The sequence below is a fragment of the Bos mutus genome, chromosome 14 (genome assembly GCF_027580195.1).
Source record: "Bos mutus isolate GX-2022 chromosome 14, NWIPB_WYAK_1.1, whole genome shotgun sequence".
In the NCBI taxonomy this organism is placed as follows: domain Eukaryota; kingdom Metazoa; phylum Chordata; class Mammalia; order Artiodactyla; family Bovidae; genus Bos; species Bos mutus.
The window spans coordinates 8,732,272-8,760,171 of NC_091630.1; the positions used below are offsets into that span (position 1 = coordinate 8,732,272).

Here is a 27,900-nt window from a genome sequence, read left to right on the forward strand (position 1 = left end):
TTCAAATTGTTATTCTTTAATACTTTTAGAATATAGAAGTAGAGAAAACTTTTTGAGAATTTTATTTAGTTTTTATTTTGTCCTCATGTATAATTGAAAATAATAGAGATTCTAATATTTATGTATTATTTTGTTATTTTAAAATAAGAAAGGGCAAATTAGAAGACTATCCAAAACTCTTGGATGTTAAAAATGAATACACATGAGTAAGAAAATGAAGCAGTAAGAAGGAAATCTGTGCAAGTTACTGCAGGCACATACTTGTTTATACATGGTCTTGGTAGAAGTTGTTAGGAACTAGCTGAAGCAATAGGTCAGGGTTTTTTTTTTTTTTTGAAATTTAATTTGTAATTTCATACTCTTTTTACTGTTACTGAACAAATGAGCTTTTTCTTCCTGTCTTGTGTATTTATATATATTGATTTTTCTAAGTCTTATTTGAAATATATCTTTCTCCATCTTGTGGAAAAGTAGAACTCACAGGGTTTCTAATTCTGTTTTTAAAGTAAGTTTCAGAAGCAGCAGTTCTTTATATCATCCCACCTTGTTCCCTCCTGCAAGGCTTTTGAACTTACACTTGAAGTTGGGTTCAACCTGCTTCACCTAGTTTATTGTCTTCCTGGTCTCAGCTTAAATAGCTCCGACCTAGGTAAGCTCCCCAGACTTCTCCCACCTGGGCTAGGTTAGGGACCCCGGGTCATACATGTTACTTTCTACTAACTATACACTTAATAATAGTTATTTGCATTTAGTTGTTTATTATTATTGTTATTGTTTTCCCTTAGTCTTTAAGTGCTTAGAAACAAGGACTTCACTATTAAATGTCTATCACATTGCTAGGCCTATATATTATAAAGTACTTAAGGTTTGCTAATAGTTATAAGATCAATTCAGTGGGTAGGATATGACTTTTAGGAGTTTCATTAGGCTAATAGACTGTTAAGAATAAATGAAATAGTGACTTAGAATTCTTCTTGCTCACAGAAGGGCTGTCTTTTAATTTATATTACCCTTGGTGAATTCTTAAGTCTTCTGGTTAGTTGAAGAATGGAACCCAAGAGAGTTTTCCTTTTTTAAAACTTCTGATAGTGCGTTACAGTTAATTTAACTTCATGTGTTGATTAGGACAATCTGATTTTAACAAACCTAAAAAACAGTAACTTCTGAAATAAGTGTGGGTATGTGTGTGTGCTCAGTTGTGTCTGACTCTTTACGACTCCATGGACTATAGCCCACCAGGCTCCTCTGTCCATGGAATTTTCTAGGCAAGAATACTGGAGTGGGTTGTCATTTCCTCCTGCAAGGGATCTTCCTGACCCAGGGGTTGCTGAAAATAAATATACAGACCCAAATAAAAAGCTTTGTTAATATACTGAACAGGAAAAAGTTTATGATTGTCTTCTTTCAGTGTACTTGGGTGACTAATATGGCTTACTGAAACAAACTACTGCTTTTGCACAAGGCTGCTGAATTTATTTTTTTTTTTTAACAGGAATGACTTACAATCTTGCTCTTGATTTAAAAAAAAAAAAATACCAAGCCCTGCCTTTGATAAGGACTAAGTAAGTCCACTTCCATAAGGAATTTAGCACACTGCCTGATATGTAATAAATGCTCAGTAAAAGTAGTTATTTTTTGTGCTGTTTCATGTAGACGTTTAAATAGAAATCTTCAGCTTTTGTTAACTCTCAAGTGTGCAGGCACTACTCTTGGGACTTAGAGAGGTGCTAACACCATGGAGCACTGAGGCACTAGGGACATAGAAATGAACAGGACAGGGCACTTTTTTCATGAAGCCTGTAGCTTCTCCCACTTCTACCAGATCTTTTGCTTGAGCTTCTCTGAATTCTCGGGTAGGCACAGCACCAGACACAAAGGCAACAGACCTACACAGATGGCTTCCCCAGCTTCTATAATTACCTAAAGTCAAACTGTGTGGTTCCTAGTTGGTCTTTTTCGCTGATTGAGCCCTGAAAAGAATTTGGTACCGTAACAAAATACTTAAACCATGAAATGAGCTTTGGGACTGGGCCTCGGGTGTAAGTTAAAAAGCCCTAGAAGAGATTGTTAGCAGGAGCCTGATGTTGGTAAGGAATATGAGGAAACTATTATTAGAATTTGGAAGAAAAGTAACTTCTGTTACATAGTAGAAGAAAGTTTAATAATGATGGCAGTAAGCATTAATAGGGAAGATAAGTATATCTCATCAGCTTGGGTGATCTCCCTGAGGAGATTTCTAGAGAGTATTGAAGGTGCTATCTGGATTCTTCTAGATGGAGGAGAAAGGCAAGCAACAGGAAATGGAGTGAATTATGAACTGTTTCAAGGCAAACTTAAAATTTTTTAAAGGGATTGATTGTATCAATTTGGGTCAAAAACGACAGTAAATAATGAAAAGATAAGCTTTTATACATTGCTGGTAGGAATATAAACTGATGAAGCCACTTTGGTAAACAATCTGGCAGTTCCTGAAAGGGTACCATATGACCTCTCCTAGATATACGCCCAAGAAAACTGTACATAGCACTGTTTATAGTAGCCAAAAAGCAGAAACAATCTAAATGTCCATCAACTGATAAGTGGATAAATAAATATAGTATAGGATGGAGAATTTTTATTCAATAAAAAGAACTGAGGTACTGGTGCATGCTATAACTCTGGATGAACCTTGAAAGCATTATGTTGAATGAAAGACACATATGTTCTCATCTGTATAAAATGTTTGGACTAGGCAAACATATAGAAAGGCGATTAGTAGTTACCTAGGGTCTGGGGTTGGTCTCCTGGTGGCTCAGCAGTAAAGAATCTGCCTGCAATGCAGGAGACCCGGGTTCAATCCCTGAGTCCGGAAGATCTCCTGGAGAAGGGAATGGCACCCACTCCAGCGTTCTTGCCTGGAGAATCCTCTTGGCAGAGGAGCCTGGACAGAGAAGGAGAAATTAAAGATGTTTACCAGATTTTCTAGGTTAGGAAAATTAATTAAAAAAAGCAGTAGTAGATTGTATTGGCCTGTTTACCCATTTAAAGCAGGGAAAAAATGGCCCATTTAGACAGTGTCAGCTGGAGTCCTAGCCATGCAGCATTACTTTAGAGGAGGTGAGTATTATGAGACTTCTTTTTTTTAAAACAAAGCTTTATAATTTGTTCAGATAGTAACATCATGATTGTTCTTAGGAAACTAAAACAGTATCAAAATAAAGACACTGGAAAATAGGTTTGGAAGGTTTGGGAGAGAGATTTGAATAAAAAGAGCAGTGATTAAGTACCTAAAAAATGATGATTCTAGCAATTGGAACTCTATTAATCAGCACCTTTTATTTTACTGTTATGATGATACTGATGTTCATTATAATAACCTGTATAAATTTAATGATTCTTCTTTGGGCCTTTGGCACTTGCTTCGCCATCTTATTTGGAAAAGCTCCCATCTCTGATAGCACCCTTGCAGTGAAGCCTTCTCAGGTTACCCTAAAATTGCAAACTCCTTACCTGTTTTATTATTTTTTTCCATAGCATCTAATGCCATCGAACACCTAGGTTTACTTATTTGCTTGTTTTTTCTCCTCCTAGAATGTAATTTCATTGAGATATTTTTGTCATTTTAATTCATTCTTCTATCCCCAGTGGAACAGTGTTGCACATAGTAGGTACTTCTAAATGTTTGTTGAATAAATAAAGGGAATTACAGAGGAAGATGGAATTGTGTTCTGAGTACTTTGAATGCAGAATGCATTTTATAGTGTTCAAATTTTTGGAACTGAGCCTTCCAGATGTGGTACATATGTAGCCCAAATGCCTCCAAGCCTCATAACTGGCCCAAATGGGGTTCTAATCAGATATCTTTGCCCTTATCTCTTTTTCCTTACTCTTTTGCCTTTGTCTTAATCATTCATTTGGAAATTTTCAAAGATTATACAAAAAAACAGTAAGAATAATATAATGAACCCCTAGTACCCATTACTGAGCATTAGTAATTACCAATGTTTGGTCAGTCTTATTTGATCTATTTTTTCCACTCACTTTTCTGCCCCACTTATTAAAAAAAAATTCACCTGAAAATTCAGATGCATTTCTAAATGTTAGGTACATTTTAAGAAAATAGTACCACCATGTCATTATTATACATAACAAAATTAGTAATTCCTGTCATCTGATACTTTGTCCATGATCAAATTTCCTCAGTTGACTCTGAAATATTTTTATTCAAATCAAGATCTAAACAAGATTCACAGAGTGCATTTGACTGTTGTTTTTCTTAAGTCTCATTTTTTCATAACAGTTTCCTCATCTTTTTATTAATAACATAACTTGTTGGTTAAATATTGTATATCATTTGCCTTATAGAATTTCCCAGTTTGGAGATTTGGCTGACTGCTTCCCTGAGATTAATTTAGCTTTTTTCTATTCCTCATATTTTCTGTAAATGGTATTTAGATATAGAAGCATGATTAAACTCAGATTCAAGAATATTTAATATTGGTACTGTGTAATTTTTATTGTATGACACCATGATTGTCTCAATTTTAGTGATGGTAAAACTGATTAGTAGGTAATTAACCTGATTTCATACTTGGAAAGTTCCCCGTCAACCTCTCACCTAATGCATTTAGCATCCAATTATGATCTTTATATATATATCCATTATTTCATTAGGTTTGCAAAAATGGTGATTTTTCTAAATATTTTTTTCTTCCTCATTTATTGGCTTCAATTTTTCAATGAGTAAGAACTTTATTAGGTTACACAAAAACATGATTTGTACTGAAAAAGCAGAATAAATGCTTCATTTTTTCCCATTTATTATTTTTCAGTCTTAAGAGTTGGTTCCCCAGCAAGTTCCAATGTAATTAAAGGCTTTCTTTTATTTTTATGATACCATGAGCTCTAGATTTTAATTTATTATGGTCCATTCGTCATTCTTTGTGATTCTCAAATTTTCCCATTTTAGACTAATGGAAGCCCGCTTGCATGTTCTTTTGATGTGATCTCATTAGTCCTTGGTAATGTCATGTTTCTGGTAGAAGATATTCTAGGGTCATCTTGTACATTTCCTGCCGCAAACCTGGAATCAGTTATTTTCCTTCCCTACCTTTTACACAGGGAATTATCCAGTGCTACCACCTTCAGCATGATGGATCTCAGAATGTTTTTGTTTCCATGACACACCAATTCTGCAATTAGAGATTCCAAAGATGGGTAGTAAGGAACCTGTTTCTCTTCCATACCCATGGCTGAAAGGTTGTTAATAAGAGCACTGAAGGGCGGTAAAAACACTAAAATCGTTATCTTAAATGGAAAGAACATAACAAAGATGCCCTCAGTGTTAGAAAAACTTCCAGGCTTGAAGACACTGTACCTTCAGAATAACCAAATTTCCAAAGTGTGCCCAGAGATAAGCAACTTGACCCAGGTGAGAAACAGCATTATCTTTTCCAACTAAGGATGAAAAGAGAGGATAGGAAGAGAAAAAAGAATTAAGAATGCTTCAGTCACTGGAGACTTAGCTCCCTGGAGAATTAATGTGGATAGTTGCTGGAACAGCATCAGATGGTTTTCTCTTTTAGTGAATTACATATGGTAGGGGGGAGATGTTTCAGTTTATTCATATGCTCTGTGGCCCACACTTGGCATCAGAGGGTTAGGCCTCTGCAACACTTATTTTTCTGGAGGCTGTCATTTGGAGAGGGCTTGGGAGCCTGGATCTACTTGTCTACCTTGGGGCTCCATCTCAACATGGGTTTGAAGATCCCCGAGAGGCTGTACCCCGTGGGGACTACCCTGAAGCTGTTGCGTATGGAATGAAGAGAGACATTTGATGTAAGAAGGGAGTTCTTTTCAATTTCCTAGAGCAGGCTACACTTTGAAATGGAGTATTGGCAGGAAATGGGAAAGACAGAACATAGGTTTCTTATGAAGTAGGCTTTGAAAGAAACTTAGCATTTTAAATAAAGAATATCCTTTGTAAAGAGCAACAAAATGAATCCTAGATGCTTGTGTTAAGTATTTCTGATGAACGACATTTCTGTGAAACTCCAGCTGCTAAAGATTTTAAAGTTGGGAGAAGGCAAGGGATATTTGTAGTTTTCTTTTTGTTCATTTCTAAACTGTCATCAGCACTGAAAGAATCTCTAACCAGCTAAGTAATAGTAATTCATTATAGTTCATTAGTTTTGAGTTGAGAGTTACTAAAAACAACTTATTTTCTTACCTTCACCTACTTCATTTCTTAGGTTTACAAAATTATTTGAGTTTGTAATCTGCGCCCATGTCTTTCCAAAAAATAGGGGAATACTTCAAAACTCCCCCTTCAATAACTTCCAAAAGTACCTTTGAGTTACAGAACGATAGTAAAGATTTGGACTTTTCTAATGTGACAGAGGAGTTTTATGCAAAAGAATTTGGAATTTGAGTGAGCCAATTCTCCACCTCTGTGTGATTTTTTTTTTTTTATTAGCGTAACAGTCCATTTGTTCTTCAATCACAATTTTGACCTCCATATATAACTGCTTTTAGTTCTTTTCTTGATATGTCCATTTAAAATATCAATCTTCATCATCTTCCAAATATAAATTAATGTTTGGTTTCTTCATAGTTATCTTTGAAATTTAATGTTGTACGTTTGTTTCTTTTTTTGATTAATTTTACTGGAGTATAGTTGATTTATAATGCTGTGTTATTTTCTGATGGACCGCAAAATGAATCAGTAATACATCTACATATATCCACTCTTTTTTAGATTCTTTTCCCAGATAGGTCATTACAGAGTATTGAGTACAGTTCCTTGGGCTATACAGTAGATACTTCATAGTTATCTGTTTTATGTATAGTAGGGTGTATGTGTAAGTCCTAATCTCCCAACCTTTGTTTATTTTTCATCAACTACAATCTTTTTACTCTCCACTTGGTAAGGTGGCAGTGTTAGCGTCTGTAATCTACTTTCAGCTCACATTTTCTCTTCCTCTTCACAAATTAAAAACTTCTTACTTTTATGAGGTGTATAGTATTTACAGTGTACCCAGTTATAACAATGATTAAATCTTTGTCTTGGAGAATTCTAAAATTCTAAAATGTATATTGTTAATAAGTAAATCATTTTGTTCAGTGGCTCAGTTGTGTCCGACTCTCTGCGACCCCATGGACTGCTGCATGCCAGGCTTCCCTGTCCTTCTCTATCTCCTGGAATTTGCTCAAACTCATGTCCATTGAGTCAGTGATGCCTCCAACCATCTTGTTCTGTATTGTCCCCCTTCTCCCACCCAGCATCAGGGTCTTTTCTAATGAGTCAGCTCTTCGTATCAGGTGGTCAGAGTATTGGAGCCTCAGCTTCAGCATCAGTCCTTCCAATGAATATTCAGGGTTAATTTCCTTTAGGAAATTTACATGGAGCCAATCAAAGTACTAAGATTATATTTTCTTCCTTATATACTGTTTTTGTTACCTTGGAGTTCCTAATGTCTTTCACTTATTCTTGTACCTTTTTCCTTTGTCATGGCCTCATTTTAAACTTGATCATATTACATATCCTATCAAATGTGCTTTTTCCTTGAGTGACTTCCCCCAGGAGCCTCCATCCTCCTGCCCCAGTTTAAGCTAATCTAGGTTAGGTGGATACTTCCTGCTCAAATATCCTTGTGCAGTTCTCCTGAATTGGAATCAGTGTTTCCTGTAACCATATTTTCTTCTTTTTTTTGGTTTACTCACTTATTTTCTAGAAATAATTCTCCAGGCATCATCCCGATCTGCGTGTATCCTAAGTCTCATATCTAAGTCTTTGTGACCCCTTGGACTGTAGCTCGCCAGGCTTCTCAGTCTGTGGAATTCTCCAGGCAAGAATATTGGAGTGGGTGGCCATGCTCTCCTCCAGGACATCTTCCCAACTCAGGGATGGAACCTGAATCTCTTGTCTCCTGCATTGACAGGCAGGATCTTTACCACTAGCACTACCCGGGAAGCCCCACCCTAGACTAGGTATGTGGTAATTAGGTTTTTTGAACTCTTGTGTATTTGAAAACGTGTATTCTTTTCTCCTGTTTGATTAATAGTTGTTTAGTAAGAAGTATAGATTGCAAAATATACTTCCGCAGGTAAAAAAAGTGATGAGTCTGATCATTCGTTTGTCTTCTTGTGGCTCCCTCGTTACTTTCCTCCTCATCCTTTGACTATTAGGAGAGACTCTAAATTTTGACTTCCCAGCTCAGTTTCCTTTAACAGGGTGTTGGCTCAGCTCAGCTCTTAACTTTTAAAGAAGAAATCACATGTTACTTTTAAAGAAGAATTCAGCTGATTAGAAATTAGGCTTTTTGTGGTCCATCTTTAAAGTGCTTCACAAACAGATGCAGGCTTATGGCATTATTGTTTGACTCTTATGAACTAGCCAATATTTTTTCATATAGAATCTCTAATGTTGTAGAATTTTGGAAAAAAAATGTATTTCCCTTTTATAATGGGTGTTGAAGAAGCATCTCAAATAAAATGTGCTAGAAACCCTCAAATGAGGGGTAGAGATTATTTACACAGTTCTTTTCCAGGGGATCTTCCCAACCCGGGGATCAAACCCAGGAGTCTCTCATGTTGCAGGTGAACCTTCTGAGCCACCAGGGAAGCCCATTCTAGAAGCACCTCAAATAAAATGTGCTAGAAACCCGCAAATGATGGATAGAGGTTATTTACACATTTCAGAAATACTGCTCATTTTGCCAGCTGCTAACAGAGAAAACAAAACTTTCAGAAAAGAGAGTGCTTGGAGCGCTGAAAAGAGCCCTGGATAAGTATCTGGAAGTCCTGGATACTTCAACCTGTTCAGCTATTCACCAACTAAACATAGGTATTTAATCTCACTGGGCCTCATTTTCTGCTTTCACTTATTCAAAGCCACACGTAAGTGTTGAGTACCGTCTGTGTCTCAGGTAACTTAGCAGTTAAAAGCAGATGAAAATACCTGCCTTATGGAGCTTATGCTGTAATCAGAAGAGATGCAAGAAACACAGCAGAACAAGTAGGAATGGGAGGTAGTGATTAGTGCTAAGGAAAAAAAATAACAGAAAAAGCAGGCAGGGCACGTTGTGGCGTTCAGGTGAAATGCTTCGAGAGTCCTTGTGGTCTTCATAACTTGGTCATGCTTATGTCATAGTTCAAAGATGGTAATTTTTACTCTTAACAATTTTGTATAAAATCCAGGAATGTGTTTTTCTAAATTCTTTTTTGTGTTGCTACAGGTTGTAGTTTTAATAATAATGACTGAAACTCCCCCTATGATATATATATATAAAAACACTTACATGGCATTAAAATAGTCTTGATGTTTAAGTTCCTAATTCAAAAGTAATGTTTCAAAATTTTTGTACCATTTTGATACAAAATGGTATCAGATAGAATAACAGCATCCCCCATATATTGAGAGCTGGCACAATGCTAGGAACTCTGTCCATTTTCAAGGAAGTTATTATTATCACTGATATGATAATAAAATTTATGATTCAGTAAGAGATTAAATCACTTGTCAAGGTCAACCAGTGAATACATGTATAAAATGAAGTCTCTTTTGAGGTGCTCTCAGCTCTGTTGTTTTATTATTTTATACACTTACAAAACCTGAGTTATCTGAAGATGGTAGTTTTAAATACTATTAATACATATATTGTTCCAACTCTCCATTTTACATGTCCATTCTTTTGACAGATACTTATCATTCATCATCTTGTGTCTATGCTGGTCCTGAGGATACAGATGTGAAAAAAACAAGGTCTTTGTCTTCACACTTGAGAATTAAATGTTAATCTATAAAAAACTCGGTACTAGACATTGGAACTATTAAATAAATTAGTGTTGCTATTAAAATTATCACCTTTATGGTCTGACTAGCAACACAAGGATAAAATGGAAGCAGAGTCTTTAGAGAATACAAGATTTTATCTCTTTTTTTCTTTGCTAATTGACTCGTGAAACTGGAAATTTTGAAATCGCTTCTAATGACTTGAAAGAAATAGTTGATGTCCTATAATTTATTTTGTATTTTTATTGGAGTATAATTGGTTTACTGTGTTCTGTTAGTTTCTGTTGTACAACAATCAGCTATATGCATACATACATCCCCTTGCCCTTAGACCTCCGTCCCTCCCATATCCCACCCATCTGTATCATCACAGACACTGAGCTGAGCTAGCTCCAGGTTCCCACTAGCTGTTTTACATATGTAGTGTATATATATATGTCAGTCCTAATCTCCCAATTCATCCAGCCCTCCCCACCCTGCCTTTGTATCCACACGTCCATTCCCTATGTCTGTCTCTATTCCTGCCCTGCAAATAGGTTTATCTATATCATTTTTCTAGATTCCATATTAATGTAAGATGTTTGTTTTTCTCTTTCTGATCTATTTTACTTTGTATGACAGGCTCTGGTCCATCAACATCTCTACAGAGGGTCTGATTTCATTCCATTTTATGGTTGAGTAAAACCATTTTATGGTTGAGTAATATTCCATTGGATATATGGACCACAACTTCTTTATCCGTTCATCTGTCAGTGGACATTTATGTTGCTTCCATGTTCTGGCTATTGTAAATAGTGCTACAGTGAATACCGGGGTACGTGTTTCTTTTTGCATTGTGGTTTTCTTGGGGTATACACCCAGTAGTGGGATTGCTAGGTAATAAAATAGTTCTAGCTTTTTAGTTTTTTAAGGAACTTCCATTCTGTTCTCCATAGTGGCTGTATCAGTTTACATTTCAACCAACAGTGCAAGAGGATTCCATTTTTTCCACAGCCTCTTCAGCATTTCATGTGTGTAGTTTTTTTTCTTGTGTGTAGATTTTTTTGATGATGGCCATTCTAACCAGTGTGAGGTGATATCTCATTGTAGTTTTGATTTGAATTTCTGTAGCAATTAGTGAGGAGAAGGCAATGGCACCCCACTCCAGTACTCTTGCCTGGAAAATCCCATGGACGGAGGAGCCTGGTAGGCTGCAGTCCGTGGGGTTGCAAAGAGTCGGACACGACTGAGCGACTTCACTTTCACTTTTCACTTTCATGCATTGGAGAAGGAAATGGCAGCCCACTCCAGTGTTCTTGCCTGGAGAATCCCAGGGACAGGGGAGCCTGGTGGGCTCCCGTCTCTGGGGTCGCACAGAGTCGGACACGACTGAAGCGACTTAGCAGCAGTAGCAGCAGCAGCAATTAGTGATGTTGAGCATCTTTTCATGGGCCATCTGTATGTCGTCTTCAGTGAAATGTCTATTTAGATCTGCTGCCTATTTTTTTACTTGGGTTTTTTGTTTTGATATTGAGTTGCATGAGTTGTTTGTATATTTTGGAGATTACTCCCTTGTCAATTTTTTCATTTGCAAGTATTTTCTCCCATTATCAGAGTTGTCTTTTCATCTTGCTTATACTTTACTGTGCAGAAGTTTTCAATTAGATCCCATCAGTTTATTTTTATTTTAATTATGCTAAGAGGTGGGTCAAAAAAAATCTTGATGTAATTTATATCAGAGTATTTTACCTGTGTTTTCATCTAAGAGTTTTTATAGTCTAATCCTTTTTGAGTTTATTTTTTGTGTGTGAGGGAGTGTTCTAGTTTCATTCTTTTACATGTACTTCTCCAGTTTTCTCAGCACCACTTTTTTAAAAAATTAATTTTTTGCTTTTTGTTGTTAATTATTTTTAATTATTATTAAATAATATTAATATTATTTATTGTTAATTTATTGTTAATTGAAGGATAATTGCTTTGCAGTGTTGTGTTGGTTTTTGCCAGGCATCAGCATGAATCAGCCGTAGGAAGCCGTCCCCTTCCTGTTGAAGCTCCTCTCCTCCCACCCGTTCCACCCCTCTAAGTTGTCACAGAACCCTGGATTTGAGCTCCCTGATTCATCCAGCAAATTGCCACTGGCTCTCTAATTTTACATATAGTAATGTTTGTCTTAATGCTACTCTGAATTCTCACCCTCTGCTTCTTCCCGCCGTGTCCACAAGTCTGTTCTCTCTGTTTCTGTCTCTGTTGCTGCCCTGCAGGTAGGTTCATCAGTACCATCTTCTTAGATTTCATGTATATGCATTAATGTATAAATATTTATCTTTCTCTTCATGACTTTATATAGTTGGCTGTAGGTTCATCCACCTCATAAGAGCTGAGTGAAATGTATTCGTTTTTCTGTTCAAGTAATATTGTGTATATGTACCATAACTACTTTATCCATTCATCTTTCTAGGTTGACATCTAGGTTGCTTGCATGTCTGGCTATTGTAAATAGTGCTGTGATGAACATTGGTGGTACATGTGTCTTTTTCAATTATGGTTTCCTCAGGGTATATGACAGATAGTGGGATTGTTGGGTCATTTGGTAGTTTTATTCCTAGTTTTTAAAGAAATCTCCATGAATTCTCGATACTGGCTGTATCAGTTTGCATTACCACCAACTGTACCAACAGTACAGTTCCCTTTTCTCCACCCCCTCTCCAGCATTTAGTTTGTAGATTTTTTGATGATGGACAGTCTGACTGGTGTGAGGTGATATCTCATGGTATTTTTGATTTGCATTTCTCTAATAATGAGCTTTTCATGTGTTTATTAGCCATCTGTATATCTTTTTTGGAGAAATGTCTATTTAGGTCTTCTGTCCTAAACTTTTTGATTGGGTTGTTTGTTTTTCTGATATTGAGCTGAATGAGCTGCTTGTATATTTTGAAGATTAATGCTTTGTCAGTTGTTTTATTTGCTGTTATTTTTTTTTCATTCTGAGGGATTTCTTTTCACCTTGTTTATAGTTTCCTTTGCTTCCAGCACCAGTTACTGAAGAGACTGTCTTTTTTCCATTGTGTATTCTTGCCTCTTTTGGCATGGATTAGGTGACCATAAGTCTGTGGATTATCTCTGGGCTTTCTATCCTGTACCATTGATCCATATTCTTGTTTTTGTACCAATACCATACTGTCTTGATGACTGTAGCTTTGTAGTATAGTCTGAAATTGGGGAGCCTGATTCCTTCAGCTCCACTTTTCTTTTCTCAAAATTGTTTTGTCTATTCAGGGTCTTTTGTGTTTCCATACAAACTGTAAAATTTTTGTTCTAATTCTGTGAAAAATGCCATTAGTAGTTTGATGGAGATTACATTGACTCTATAGATTGCTTTAGGTAGTATAGTCGATTTCACAATATTGATTCTTCTGATCCAAGAACATGGTATGTATGTCTCTCCATTTGTGTCATCATTGATTTCTTTCATCAGTGTCTCATAGCAGCATCTTCTTAGGTAGGTTTATTCTTGTGTATTTTATTCTTTTTCTTGAAATGGTAAATAGGATTGTTTTCTTAATTTTTCTTACTGATCTTTTGTTGTTAGATTATAGGACTACAAGAGATCCTGCAGTTTTACCAAATTCACTGATGAGCTCTAGTAGTTTTCTGGTGGCATCTTTAGGATGTTCTATAGCTGTGAAAAGAAGAGAAGCGAAAAGGAAAGGAGAAAAGGAAAAATATAAACATCTGAATGCAGAGTTCCAAAGAATAGCAAGAAGAGAAAAGAAAGCCTTCTTCAGCGATCAGTGCAAAGAAATAGAGGAAAACAACAGAGTGGGAAAGACTAGAGATCTCTTCAAGAAAATCAGAGATACCAAAGGAACATTTTATGCAAAGATGGGCTCAATAACGGACAGAAATGGTATGGACCTAACAGAAGCAGAAGATATTAGGAAGAGATGGCAAGAATACACAGAGGAACTGTACAAAAAAGATCTTCACGACCCAGATAACCACAATGGTGTGATCACTCACCTAGAGCCAGACATCCTGGAATGTGAAGTCAAGTGGGCCTTAGAAAGCATCACTACGAACAAAGCTAGTGGAGGTCATAGAATTCCAGTTGAGCTATTCCAAATCCTGAAAGATGATGCTGTGAAAGTGCTGCACTCAATATGCCAGCAAACTTGGAAACCTCAGCAGTGGCCACAGGACTGGAAAAGGTCCATTTTCATTCTAATCCCAAAGAAAGGCAATGCCAAAGAATGCTCAAACTACTGCACAATTGCACTCATCTCAAATGCTAGCAAAGTAATGCTCAAAATTCTCCAAGCCAGGCTTCAGCAATACGTGAACCGTGAACTTCCAGATGTTCAAGCTGGTTTTATAAAAGGCAGAGGAACCAGAGATCAAATTGCCAACATCCTCTGGATCATGAAAAAAGCAAGAGAGTTCCAGAAAAGCATCTATTTCTGCTTTATTGACTATGCCAAAGCCTTTGACTGTGTGGATCACAATAAACTGTGGAAAATTCTGAAAGAGATGGGAATACCAGACCACCTGATCTGCCTCTTGAGAAATTTGTATGCAGGTCAGGAAGCAACAGTTAGAACTGGACATGGAACAACAGACTGGTTCCAAATAGGAAAAGGAGTACGTCAAGGCTGTATATTGTCACCCTGTTTGTTTAACATATATGCAGAGTACATCATGAGAAACGCTGGACTGGAAGAAGCACAAGCTGGAATCAAGATTGCCGGGAGAAATATCAATAACCTCAGATATGCAGATGACACCATCCTTATGGCAGAAAGTGAAGAGGAACTCAAAAGCCTCTTGATGAAAGTGAAAGTGGAGAGTGAAAAAGTTGGTTTAAAGCTCAACATTCAGAAAACAAAGATCATGGCATCTCGTCCCATCACTTCATGGGAAATAGATGGGGAAACAGTGGAAACAGTGTCAGACTTTATTTTGGGGGGGGCTCCAAAATCAGTGCAGATGGTGACTGCAGCCATGAAATTAAAAGACGCTTACTCCTTGGAAGGAAAGTTATGACCAACCTAGATAGCATATTCAAAAGCAGAGACATTACTTTGCCAACAAAGGTTCGTCTAGTCAAGGCTATGGTTTTTCCTGTGGTCATGTATGGATGCGAGAGTTGGACTGTGAAGAAAGCTGAGCACCAAAGAATTGATGCTTTTGAACTGTGGTCTTGGAGAAGACTCTTGAGAGTCCCTTGGACTGCAAGGAGATCCAACCAGTCCATTCTGAGGGAGATCAGCCCTGGGATTTCTTTGGAAGGAATGATGCTAAAGCTGAAACTCCAGTACTTTGGCCACCTCATGCGAAGAGTTGACTCATTGGAAAAGACTCTGATGCTGGGAGGGATTAGGGGCAAGAGGAGAAGGGGACGACAGAGGATAAGATGGCTGGATGGCATCACTGACTTGATGGACGTGAGTCTCAGTGAACTCCGGGAGTTGGTGATGGACAGGGAGGCCTGGTGTGCTACGATTCATGGGGTCGCAAAGAGTCAGACACGACTGAGCGACTGCTGATCTAATCTGATCTGATGTATAGTATCATGTCATCTGCAAACAGTGAACAGTTTTACTACTTCTTTTCCAATTTAATTTTTTTAAAATTTCTTTTCCTTCTCTGATTGCCTTGGCCTGGACTTTCAAAACTACATTCAGTAATAGTGGTGAGAGTGGACATCGTTGTCTTGTTCCTGATCTTAGACAAAATGATTTCAGTTTTTTACTCTTGAAAATGATATTTGCTGTAGGTTTGTTTTAATGACCTTTATTATGTTTAGGTAGGTTCCCTCTATGCCCGCTTTCTGAAGAGTTTTCATCATAAATGGGTTTTGAATGCTGTCAAAAGCTTTTTCTGCATTTATTGAGATTATCAGATGGTTTTTATTTTTTGTTAATATGGTGTAGCACACTGATTGAATTGTGTAAATGTTGAAGAATCTTGCATCCCTAGGAAAAATCCCATGTGATCATGGTGTATGATCCTTTTAATATGTTGTTGGATTCTCTTCACTAGTATTTTGTTGAGGATTTTTGTGTCTGTGTTCATCAGTAATATTGACTTGTTATTTTCTTTTTTTGTGTGTGCTGTCTTTGTCTGGTTTTGAGATCAGCGTGATTGTGCCATCATAGAATAAGTTTGGGAGTGTTCCTCCCCATGCAATTTTTGGGAAGAGTTTGAGAAAGATAGGCATTAGCTCTTCTCTAAATGTTTGGTAGAATTTGCTTGTGAAGCCATCTGGTCCTAGACCTTAATTTGTTGGAAGATTATAATTATAGTTTCAGTTTAATTACATATGATTGGTCTGCTTAAATTTATATTTCTGGTTCCGTCTTGGAATGTTGAACCTTAGTACAAATTTGTCCATTTCTTCTGGCTTATCCATCTTGTTTCCATATAGTTACTTGTAATATTTTCTTAGGATCCTTTGTATTTCTGCAGTGTCAGTTGTAATTTTTCCTTTTTCAATTCAAATTTTATTGATTTGAATCCTGTCTCTCCCCCCCCTTTTTTTTTTCTCTTGAGGCATCTGGCTAATGGTTTATCAATTTTATCTTCTTAAAAAACCAACTTTTACTTTTATTGATCCTTGCTCTCATTTTCTTCATTTTTGTTTCATTGATTTCTCCTCTGATCTTTATGATTTCTTTTCTTCCACTAAGTTTAGGTTTTATTGTTCTTTCTGTGGTTGTTTTAGTTGTAAGGTTAAATTGTTTGAGATTTTTCTTGTTTCATGAGGTGAGGTTGAATTGCAATGAACTTTCCTTTCAGAAGTGCTTTTACTGCATCCCATAGGTTTTGGGTCATCATGTTTTCATTGTCATTTGTTTCTATGTATTTTTAAAATTTCCTCTTTGATTTCTTAAGTGATCTCTTGGTTATTTAGCAATGTATTGTTTAGCTTGCATGTTTTTGTCTTAATATTTAATCTTATACTTGTTTTCTAGTCTCATAGTATTGTGGTCAGAAAAGATGCTTGATAAAATTTTGATTTTGTTAAATTTACTGAGGCTTGATTTGTGACTCACGATGTGATCTATCTTAGAGAATGTTCCATGTGCACTTGAGAAGATACTATATTCTGTCACTTTCAGCTGGTATGTCCTATAGGTATCCATTATATCTACCTGGTGTATTGTGGCATTTAAAGCTTGTATTTCCTTATTTATTTTCTGCCTTGAAGATCTGTCCATTAGTATATTTAAGGTGTTAAAATACCTTACTGTTTTGATTTCATGTTTTACTGTTGTTAGCATTTACCTTATTTATTGAGGTACTCCTATGGTGCTCCTATGGTGGGTGCATAAATATAGTTGTTAAATCTTTTTCTTGGTTTGATCACTTTATCATTATGTAGTGATCTTCTTTGTCTCTTGAAACAGTCTTTATTTTAAAGTCTATTTTGGGGAGGACTTCCAAGATGGAAGAATAATAAGATGGGGCCATCACCTCCCTTCCCACAAATGCATCAACAATTCATCTGCATATGGAACAGCTCCTTCTGAACACCTGCACACTGGAAGGAGAACCCATACTTCCAAAAAGGCAAGCCAATCTCCTTAGAATGAGGTAGGGCAAAAGATAAAGATTAAAAACAAAAGAGAAAATCTCAGGATGGGGACCTGCATTCTGGGAAGAGAGTCATGAAAGAGGAAAAGTTTCTGCACACTTTGAAACCCCCTCATGGACAGGGTGGAGGGAAGTGCAACAGCAGGTGCTCAGAAGGCAAAATGGAGAGAATTCACCACAAAGATCAATCCTGAACAGCACATAATAGCCAAAGAGCGGCTTGCATGCCTGTGCCTGCAGCAGAGGGAGAGGGCGGGGTGCTGAGGCTCAGGCTCAGGTTTGGCCCCAAGAGAGAGAACTGGTACTGGCCGTAAGGATACTCTGAGGGATCTGCTTCTGCTGCCGCTAAGTCGCTTCAGTCATGTCTGACTCTGTGCGACCCCATAGACAGCAGCCCACTAGGCTCTGCCGTCCCTGGGGTTCTCCAGGCAAGAACACTGGAGTGGGTTGCCATTTCCTTCTCCAATGCATGAAAGTGAAAAGTGAAAGTGAAGTCGCTCAGTTGTGTCCGACTCTTCGGGACCCCATGGAGGCAGCCCACCAGGCTCTGCTGTCCATGGGATTCTCCAGGCAAGAGTACTGGAGTGGGGTGCCATTATGACACAATTGGGGGAGCTAAGGGAAAACACTGGGCATCCCAGAGAGGAAAGAGATCTTTGTTCCCAGGCCATTCTTAACTCTGTGCAGTCACAGACAGTGGCTGTGTGCCCAGCAGTGGTCACCAAAACTGGCCAAACCAGCAAGAGTGCTGCTGGCATTAGATGTGACTGCTGTTTATGATCCCAGAGCAGGAAACATAAGCCACTATCTACTGCCAAAGCTACGGGAAGTGCCTGACAGCAGACAAAACACTGCTGCTCGGGTCCCAACCCCAGGTAACATCTGCCACCAGGTGGTGAGCAGGCACAGGTTGCTGCCCACACCTTGCCCAGAGCTTGAGCAGCTTGGCTCTTCCCAGGGACTCATGACCTAAGGCCAACTCCTCTGGGAGAGCACACATGACATCTCAGACTGTAACAACATATCGCAGGTTCTACTGCTGCAGACACTCATTGGTACATCACACTGAGTGATGCCATATACTACTTTATCCCCAGCCCAATTGAAAAAGTGGCCCTAATAAGCCTTGGTCTTTGACCCATCTTGCCTAGGTGGGGAACAGATACTGGAGAGCAACCTACAAGCAAAGGTTAGCCCAAAACCAAAGCTGAACACCAGGGGCTATGTGTGACTGAAGAATAGAAAGGGAATTAGCTCCTGCAGCTTCAGGTATAGCGGACTAAATCCTCCCGATTAGCCTGAGACTGGATTTTAGGGTCAACTATGGCCTTGAACAGTATGAAAAGGCAAAATGATAGGATACTGAAAGAGAAACTCCCCAGGTCAGTAGGTGCCCAATATGCTACTGGAGATCAGTGGAGAAATAACTCCAGAAAGAATGAAGGGATGGAGCCAAAGCAAAAACAACACCCAGTTGTGGATGTGACTGGTGATAGAAGCAAGGTCCGATGCTGTAAAGAGCAATATTGCATAGGAACCTGGAATGTTAGGTCCATGAATCAAGGCAAACTGGAAGTGGTCAAACAAGAGATGGCATTCATGTCAACATTCTAGGAATCAGCAAACTGAAATGGACTGGAATGGGTGAATTTAACTCAGATGACCATTATATCTACTACTGCAGGCAGGAATCCCTCAGAAGAAATGGAGTGGTCATCATGGTCAACAAAAGAGTCTGAAATGCAGTACTTGGATGCAATCTCAAAAATGACAGAATTATCTCTGTTTGTTTCCAAGGCAAACCATTCAGTATTACAGTAATCCAAGTCTATGCCCCAAACAGTAACGCTGAAGAAGCTGAACGGTTCTATGAAGACCTACAAGACCTTTTAGAACTAACACCGAAAAGAGATGTCCTTTTCATTATAGGGGACTGGAATGCAAAAGTAGGAAGTCAAGAAACACCTGGAGTAACAGGCAAATTTGGCCTTGGAATACGGAATGAAGCAGGGCAAAGACTAATAGAGTTTTGCCAAGAAAACGCACTGGTCATAACAAACACCTCTTCAAACAACACAAGAGAAGACTCTATACATGGACATCACCAGATGGTCAACACTGAAATCAGATTGATGATATTCTTTGCAGCCAAACATGGAGAAGCTCTATACAGTCAGCAAAAACAAGACTGAGAGCTGACTGTGGCTCAGACCATGAACTCCTTATTGCCAAATTCAGACTTAAATTGAAGAAAGTAGGGAAAACCACTAGACCATTCAGGTATGACCTAAATCAAATCCCTTATGATTATACAGTGGAAGTGAGAAATAGATTTAAGGGCGTAGATCTGATAGATAGAGTGCCTGATGAACTATGGAATGAGGTTCGTGACATTGTACAGGAGACAGGAATCAAGACCATCCCAATGGAAAAGAAATGCAAAAAAGCAAAATGGCTGTCTGAGGAGGCCTTGCAAATAGCTGTGAAAAGAAGAGAAGCAAAAAGCAAAGGAGAAAAGGAAAGATATAAGCATCTGAATGCAGAGTTCCAAAGAATACCGAGGAGAGATAAGAAAGCCTTCTTCAGCAATCAGTGCAAAGAAATAGAGGAAAACAACAGAATGGGAAAGACTAGAGATCTCTTCAAGAAAACTAGAGATAACAAGGGAACATTTCATGCAAAGATGGGCTCGATAAAGGACAGAAATGGTATGGACCTAACAGAAGCAGAAGATATTAAGAAGAGGTGGCAAGAATACACAGAAGAACTGTACAAAAAAGATCTTCAATACCCAGATAATCATGATGGTGTGATCACTGAATTAGAGCCAGACATCCTGGAATGTGAAGTCAAGTGGGCCTTAGAAAGCATCACTACGAACAAAGCTAGTGGAGGTGATGGAATTCCAGTTGAGCTATTTCAAATCCTGAAAGATGATGCTGTGAAAGTGCTGCACTCAATATGCCAGCAAATTTGGAAACCTCAGCAGTGGCCACAGGACTGGAAAAGGTCAGTTTTCATTCTAATCCCAAAGAAAGGCAATGCCAAAGAATGCTCAAACTACCACACAATTACACTCATCTCACACGCTAGTAAAGTAATGCTCAAAATTGTCCAAGCCAGGCTTCAGCAATACATGAACTGTGCACTTCCTGATGTTCAAGCTGGTTTTAGAAAAGGCAGGGGAACCAGAGATCAAATTGCCAACATCTGCTGGATTATGGAAAAAGCAAGAGAGTTCCAGAAAAGCATCTATTTCTGCTTTATTGACTATGCCAAAGCCTTTGACTGTGTGGATCACAATAAACTGGAAAATTCTGAAAGAGATGGGAATACCAGACCACCTGATCTGCCTCTTGAGAAATTTGTATGCAGGTCAGGAAGCAACAGTTCGGACATGGACATGGAACAACAGACTGGTTCCAAATAGGAAAAGGAGTACATCAAGGCTGTATATTGTCACCCTGCTTATTTAACTTCTGTGCAGAGTACATCATGAGAAACGCTGGACTGGAAGAAGCACAAGCTGGAATCAAGATTGCCGGGAGAAATATCAATAACCTCAGATATGCAGATGACACCATCCTTATGGCAGAAAGTGAAGAGGAACTCAAAAGCCTCTTGATGAAAGTGAAAGAGGAGAGTGAAAAAGTTGGCTTAAAGCTCAACATTCAGACAACGAAGATCATGGCATCCGGTCCCATCACTTCATGGGAAATAGATGGGGAAACAGTGGAAACAGACTTTATTTTGGGGGGGCTCCAAAATCACTGCAGATGATGATTACAGCCATGAAATTAAAAGACGCTTACTCCTTGGAAGGAAAGTTATGACCAACCTAGATAGCATATTCAAAAGCAGAGACATTACTTTGGCAACAATGGTCCGTCGAGTCAAGGCTGTGGTTTTTCCTGTGGTCATGTATGGATGTGAGAGTTGGATGTGAAGAAGGCTGAGCGCTGAAGAATTGATGCTTTTGAACTGTGGTGTTGGAGAAGACTCTTGAGAGTCCCTTGGACTGCAAGGAGATCCAACCAGTCCATTCTGAAGGAGATCAGGCCTGGGATTTCTTTGGAAGGAATGATGCTAAAGCTGAAACTCCAGTACTTTGGCCACCTCATGCGAAGAGTTGACTCATTGGAAAAGACTCTGATGCTGGGAGGGATTAGGGGCAGGAGGAAAAGGGGACGACAGAGGATAAGATGGCTGGATGGCATCACTGACTCAATGGACGTGAGTTTGTGTGAACTCCGGATGTTGGTGATGGACAGGGAGGCCTGGTGTGCGATTCATGGGGTCGCAAAGAGTCGGACACGACTGAGTGAACTGAACTGATGGCCTTTGGGAGCAAGTACAGGCTGGAGTAAGGCCAGGTCTGAGACTGTGCTGATCCTAGTCTTCCCACACAGGTCCAGAGACCTTCCTAGAAATACTAGAGAACTTTCTGAGTAAAGCAGATTGACTGGAGCACACTGTGTGGAATGGAAAACACAGGAATCATGAGGACATTCCTCTTACTACCACTCTATATAATTTTCTTTTTTTCTTAGTATTCTAGTGTTCTTTCTATATTATTCCATTTTTATTTTGTATAACTTTTTATTTTTAAAAACTATCTTATTTTTAAATAAATTAATTTTATTTCCCTATTTTTACAGTTGTTGTTATTGTTCAGTTGCTAAGTCATGTTCAACTCTTTGTGACCCCATGGACTGCAGCACACCATACTCTCCTTTCCTTCACTATCTCCCAGTGTTAGTGCAAAGTTATGTCCATTGAGTCAGTGATGCCATCCAACCACCTAATTCTCTGATGCCTGCTTCTATTCCTGCCCTCAGTCTTTCCCAGCATCAAGGTCTTTTCCAATGAGTTGGCTTTTCGCATCAGGTGGCCAAGATATTGGAGCTTTAGCTTCAGCATTAGTCTTTCCAATGAATCTTCAAAGTTGATTTACTGTAGGATTGACTCGTTTGATCTTGCTCTCCAAGGGACTTTCAAGAGTCTTCAGCACAATTCGAGAGCATCAATTCTTTGGCGCTCAACCTTCTTTATAGTCCAACTCTCACATCCATACATGACTACTGGAAAAACCATAGCTTTGAATAAATGGACCTTTCTTGGCAAAGTCAACAAAGTACCCTTTAGTTATGTTGCATTTTTTGCTATGCTTTTGATTTTGTATTCTTGCTAGTCTAGGTTTTGTTATTCATTTTCATTTATGGGTTTATTGACTTGATTGCTCTCTTCTTTTTTGACTCCTGTTTTTATCCTCCTCCTTTTTTTTTTTTTTTTCTTTTTCCTCTTCTTTTTTCTTTGTAAGGATGTGAATTTCTTTGGGTTTTCTGGGCTGTTCAGTGTGCTGTCACCATTAATCTTGAGGTCTTATCTTCTATGCTATATGGCCTGTGAAGTCTTGGTGCTACAGTAAGGCGTCAGACCTAAACCCCCAAGGTGGGAGACCTGAGTCCAGGATTTTGGACCATCAGAGAACTCCCGATCCCATGGAATGTTAACTGGCATGAGCTCTCCCAAAGGCCTTCATCTCAACACTATGACCAAGCCCACCCAAAGGCCAGCAAGCTCCAGTGCCAGACACCCCACACTAGTCCTTCAGGAAAACAGGAACACAAATCTGCACATTAGCAGACAGGCTGCTCAAAGCCATACCAAATACACAGACACCCCAAAACACACTACTGGACATGCACTGCCCTTCAGAGATACAGGATCTACCTGTATCCACCGGAACACAAGCAAAAGTCCTCCCAACCAGGAAATCTTCACAAGGCACTAGTCCAACCCCACCCGTGGGGGACAGACTCCACAATTATTAAGAACTGTGATCTTCCAGCTGACATAAAGAAGACATAAAACACAGTAAATTAAGCAAAATGAAGAAGCAGAGATACGTGTAGCAGATGAAGGAACATGGAAACACCCACAAGACAAAGAAATGAAGAGGAAATAAGCATTCTACCTGAAAAAGAATTCAGAATAATGATAGTAAAGTTGATCCAAAGTCTTGAAAATAAAATAGAGGCTCAGATAAATAGACTGGATGCACATATCAAGAAGATATGATAAATGATTTACAAGACCTAGAAGAAATAAGAGACAATTTGCAAGGTGCAACAGAATTACTGAGATTAAAAATACACTAGGTGAAACCAATAGCAGGAAAATTGAGGGAGAAGAATGGATAAGTAATCTGGAAGATAGAATGGTGGGTAAAGGAAGCAAAGCCAAATAAAAGACTAAGGATAAACAAGGACCATCTCAGAGACCTCTGGGACAATATTAAGCATGCCCATATACAAATTGAAGAAGAGGACAAAAAGAAACAGTACTGAGAAAATATTTGAGGAGATTCTATTAGAAATGTCCCTAACTTTTGAAAGGAAATAGCCATTCTAGTCCGGGAAGCCCCGAGAGTCCCATACAGGATTAACCCAAGAATAAACATGCCAAGACATACTAATCGAGCTAATGAAATTTAAACACAACAAATATTAAATGCACCAAGGGAAAATCAGCAAATGAAATTTAAACACAAAGAACAAATATTAAATGCACCAAGGGAAAAGCAGCAAATACAAGGGGATCCCTTTAAGTCTAACGGCTCATCTTTCAATAGCAACTTCAGGCCAGAAGGGAGTAGCTTGATATACTCAAGTGATGAAAGGAGAAACCCTACAACCAACATTATGCTATTGAGCAAGGTTCTCATTCCTATTTGAAGGAGAAATCAAAAGCTTACAGACAAGCAAAAGTTAAGAAACTTCAGCAACACCAAACCAGCTTTACAAAAAATATAAAGGGATGTGTCTAGAGAAGAAATACAAGAGAAAGAAAAGGCCTACAAAAACCCCCCCAACAATAAAGTAAGTGGTAATAGGATCATGCTGCTGCTGCTGCTGCTAAGTTGCTTCAGTCGTGTCCGACTCTGTGCGACGCTATAGACGGCAGCCCACCAGGCTCCCCTGCCCATGGGATTCTCCAGGCAAGAACACTGGAGTGGGTTGCCATTGCCTTCTTCAATGCATGAAAGTGAAAAGTGAAAGTGAAGTCGCTCAGTCGTGTCCGAATTTTCGCAACCCCATGGACTGCAGCCTACTAGGCTCCTCTGTCCATAGGATTTTCCAGGCAAGAGTACTGGAGTGGGGTGCCATTGCCTTCTCTGTAATAGGATCATACATACCAATAATTGCTTTAAATGTAAGTTGAATAAATGCTACCACCAAATCACACGGAATTACTGAATGGATACCAAAACAAGACCTCTATGTATGTTGTCTACCAGAGACACAATTCAGAGGTAATGACACCTGTAGAATGAAAGTGAAAAAGATAATCATGCAAATAGAAATCAAAAGAAAGAGTAGCAATACTCAGATAAAACGGACTTTAAAATAGTTACAAGAAATAAGGAAGGACACTACATAATGATTACAGGATCAATCCAAGAATATGTGACAATTTATATATGTACTCAACATAAGAGGACCTCAATAAATAAGGCAAATGCTAACAACAATTAATGGGGAAATCGACAGTAACAAACTAATATTGGGGGACTTTAACACTTCACTCACAACAATGGATGGATTACCCAGACAGAAAATTAATAAGGTAACATGAGCTCTAATGGATACATTGGATCAGTTGGACCTAATTGGTATCCACAGGGCATTTCATCCACAAACAACAGATTTCACTTTTTCTCAAGTTCACATGGGGCTTTCTCCAAGATAGATCACCTCTTGTGTCACGAATCAAGCCAAGGTAAATAATAAAAAAATTGAAATTGTTTCAAGCATGTTTTCTGACCACAATCCTCTAAGATTAGATACCAAATACAGGAAAAAGAAAACAACAATAAGACAAAACTATAGAAACACAAAAACATGAAGGCTAAACATCATACTTTGAATGAACAAGAGGTCAGTGAAGAGATAAAAGAGGAAATGGAAAACACTCATCTCAAGACTTAACAAATGCAATTAAAGCAGTGTTAAGAAGGAAATTTATCACAATACAAACCTACCTCAAGAAACAAGAAAAACATCAAATTAGCAACCTAACCTTATACTTACAGTAAGAGAAAAAGAAGAACAAAGTTCCAAAGTTACCACAAAGATCAGAGCAGAAATAAAAAGAAATGAAGGCGGCAGTAGCAAAGATCAATAAAACTAACAGCTGGTTCTTAGAGAAGATAAAATTGACAAACCATTAGCCATACTCATCAAGAAAGAAAGGGAGAAGACTCAAATCAATAAACTTAGAAGTGAAAAAGGAGAAGTTACAACAGACAGTGCAGAAATACAAAGGATCTTAAGAGGCTACTACAAGTAAGTATATGCTAATATATTTCAAATAGACAAATTCTTAGAAAAGTATAACCTTCTATAATTGAACCAGGAAGAAATAGAAATTAAGAACAGACCAATCACAAGCATGGAAATAGAGTAGTAAAATATCTTCCAACGAACAAAAGCCCAGAGCCAGAGGGCTTCACAGGCAATTTCTACCAAAATCTTTGAGAAGAGCTAACACCTATATTTGGAGAAGGTGATGGCACCCCAGTCCAGTACTCTTGCCTGGAAAATCCCATGGACAGAGGAGTCTGGTAGGCTGCAGTCCATGGGGTTTCGAAGAGTTGGAGACAACTGAACGACTTCACTTTCACTTTCCACTTTCATGCATTGGAGAAGGAAATGGCAACCCACTCCAGTGTTCTTGCCTGGAGAATCCCAGGGATGAGGGAGCCTGGTGGGCTGCCGTCTATGGGGTCGCACAGAGTCAGACACGCCTGAAGCGACTTAGCAGCAACACCTATACTGCTCAAACTTCTCCAGAAAATTGTAGAGGAAGGAAACTGAACTGAACTGAAACTAAACTGAACATATGAGGCCACCATCACCCTGAATCCATCCATAACCAGTCAAAGATGCTAGAAAAGAAAACTACAGGCCAATATCACTTATGAACATAGATGCAAAAATCCTCAACAAAATTCCAGCAAACAGAATCCAACAGCACATCAGAAGGATCATACATTGTGATCAAGTGGACTTTATCCCAGGGATGCAAGGATTCTTCAATACATGTATATAAAACAATGTGATGCACCATATAAACAAATTGAAAGCTAGAAGTTGTATGATCATCTCAATAGATGCAGAGGAAGCTTTTGACCAAATTCAACACCCATTTATGATTAAACAAACAACCCTCTGCAGAAAGTATGTATAGTAGGATTATACCTCAACATAATAAAGGGCATATATGATAAACTCACAGCAAATATTCTCAACAGTGAAAAACTGAAAGCATTTCCTCAGGAACAAGACAAGGGTACCTACTCTCACCACTATTCAACATGGTTTTTGAATTCCTAGCCACAGCAATCAGAGAAGAAAAAGAAATGAATCTTGATTGAAGAAAGTATTAATAAAATTCTCATTGTTTGCCGACAAAGGTCCATATAGTCAAAGCTATGGTTTTTCCAGTAGTCGTGTGCGGATGTGAGAGTTGGACCATAAAGAAGGCTGAGTGCCGAAGACTTGATGCTCTCTAACTGTGGTACTGAAGACTCTTGAAAGTCCCTTGGACAGCAAAATCAAACCAGTCAATCCTAAAGGAAATAAATCCTGAATATTTACTGGAAGGACTGAGGCTGAAGCTGAAGCTCTAGTACTTTGGCTGCCTGATGTGAAGAGCTGACTCATTAGAAAAGACCCTCATGCTGGGAAAGACTGAAGGCAGGAGGAGAAAGGGATAACAGAGGATGAGATAGTTGGATGCCATTTCTGACTCAATGGACATGAGTTTGAGCAAGCTCCAGGAGATAGTGAAGGACAGGGAAGACTGGCAGTGCTGCAGTCCATGGGGTCACAAAGAGTCAGAAATGACTGAGTGACTAAACAACAATCAGAGGTGTGAGCAGTTGAAAATAAAACCCTTAAGCATGGAAGAGACTAATAGCAGATGAAACAACTGAGAAAGGAGTAATCTCCAAAATATACAAGCAGCTCATTCAACTCACTGTCAGAAAAACAACCCAATCAAAAATTGGGCAGAAGACCTAAACAGACATTTCTCCAACGAAGACATACTGATGGCTAATAAATACATGAAAAGATGCTGAACATCACTAGTTATTAGAGAAATACAAATCAAACTACAAAGAATATCACCTTATACTGTTCAGAATGGTGAACGTGAAAAAACTTACAAAGAAGAATTGCTGAAGAGGGTATGGAGAAAAGGTAACCCTCTTGCATTATTGCTGGGAATGTAAATTGATTCAGTCACTATGGAGAATGGTATGGGGATTCCTTAAAAAAAAAAAAAAAAAAAAGAACTAGGAATAAAGCTACCATATGACCCGGCAATCCCACTACTGGGCGTATACTCTGAGGGAACCATAATTAAAAAGACATGTACCTCAATGTTCATTGCAACATTGTTTGCAGCTAGGACATGGAAGCAATGTGGATGCCCATCAGAAGATGGATAGATAAAGAAGTTGTGGTACCTATGTACAATGGAATATT

At 38.5% G+C, this 27,900-nt stretch overlaps 1 protein-coding gene across 1 annotated transcript in view; it reads left to right on the forward strand.

Annotated features, from left to right (window-relative positions):
* The first annotated feature begins 128 nt into the window (after positions 1-128).
* LRRC69 (leucine rich repeat containing 69) overlaps positions 129-27,900 on the forward strand; it is a 95,036-nt gene continuing 67,264 nt past the window's right edge. Inside the window, exon 1 of the mRNA XM_005888291.2 lies at positions 129-5,410. Coding sequence (XP_005888353.1) covers positions 5,228-5,410 — 183 coding nt within the window. The 5' untranslated portion in view covers positions 129-5,227. The remainder of the gene's footprint in view (positions 5,411-27,900) is intronic.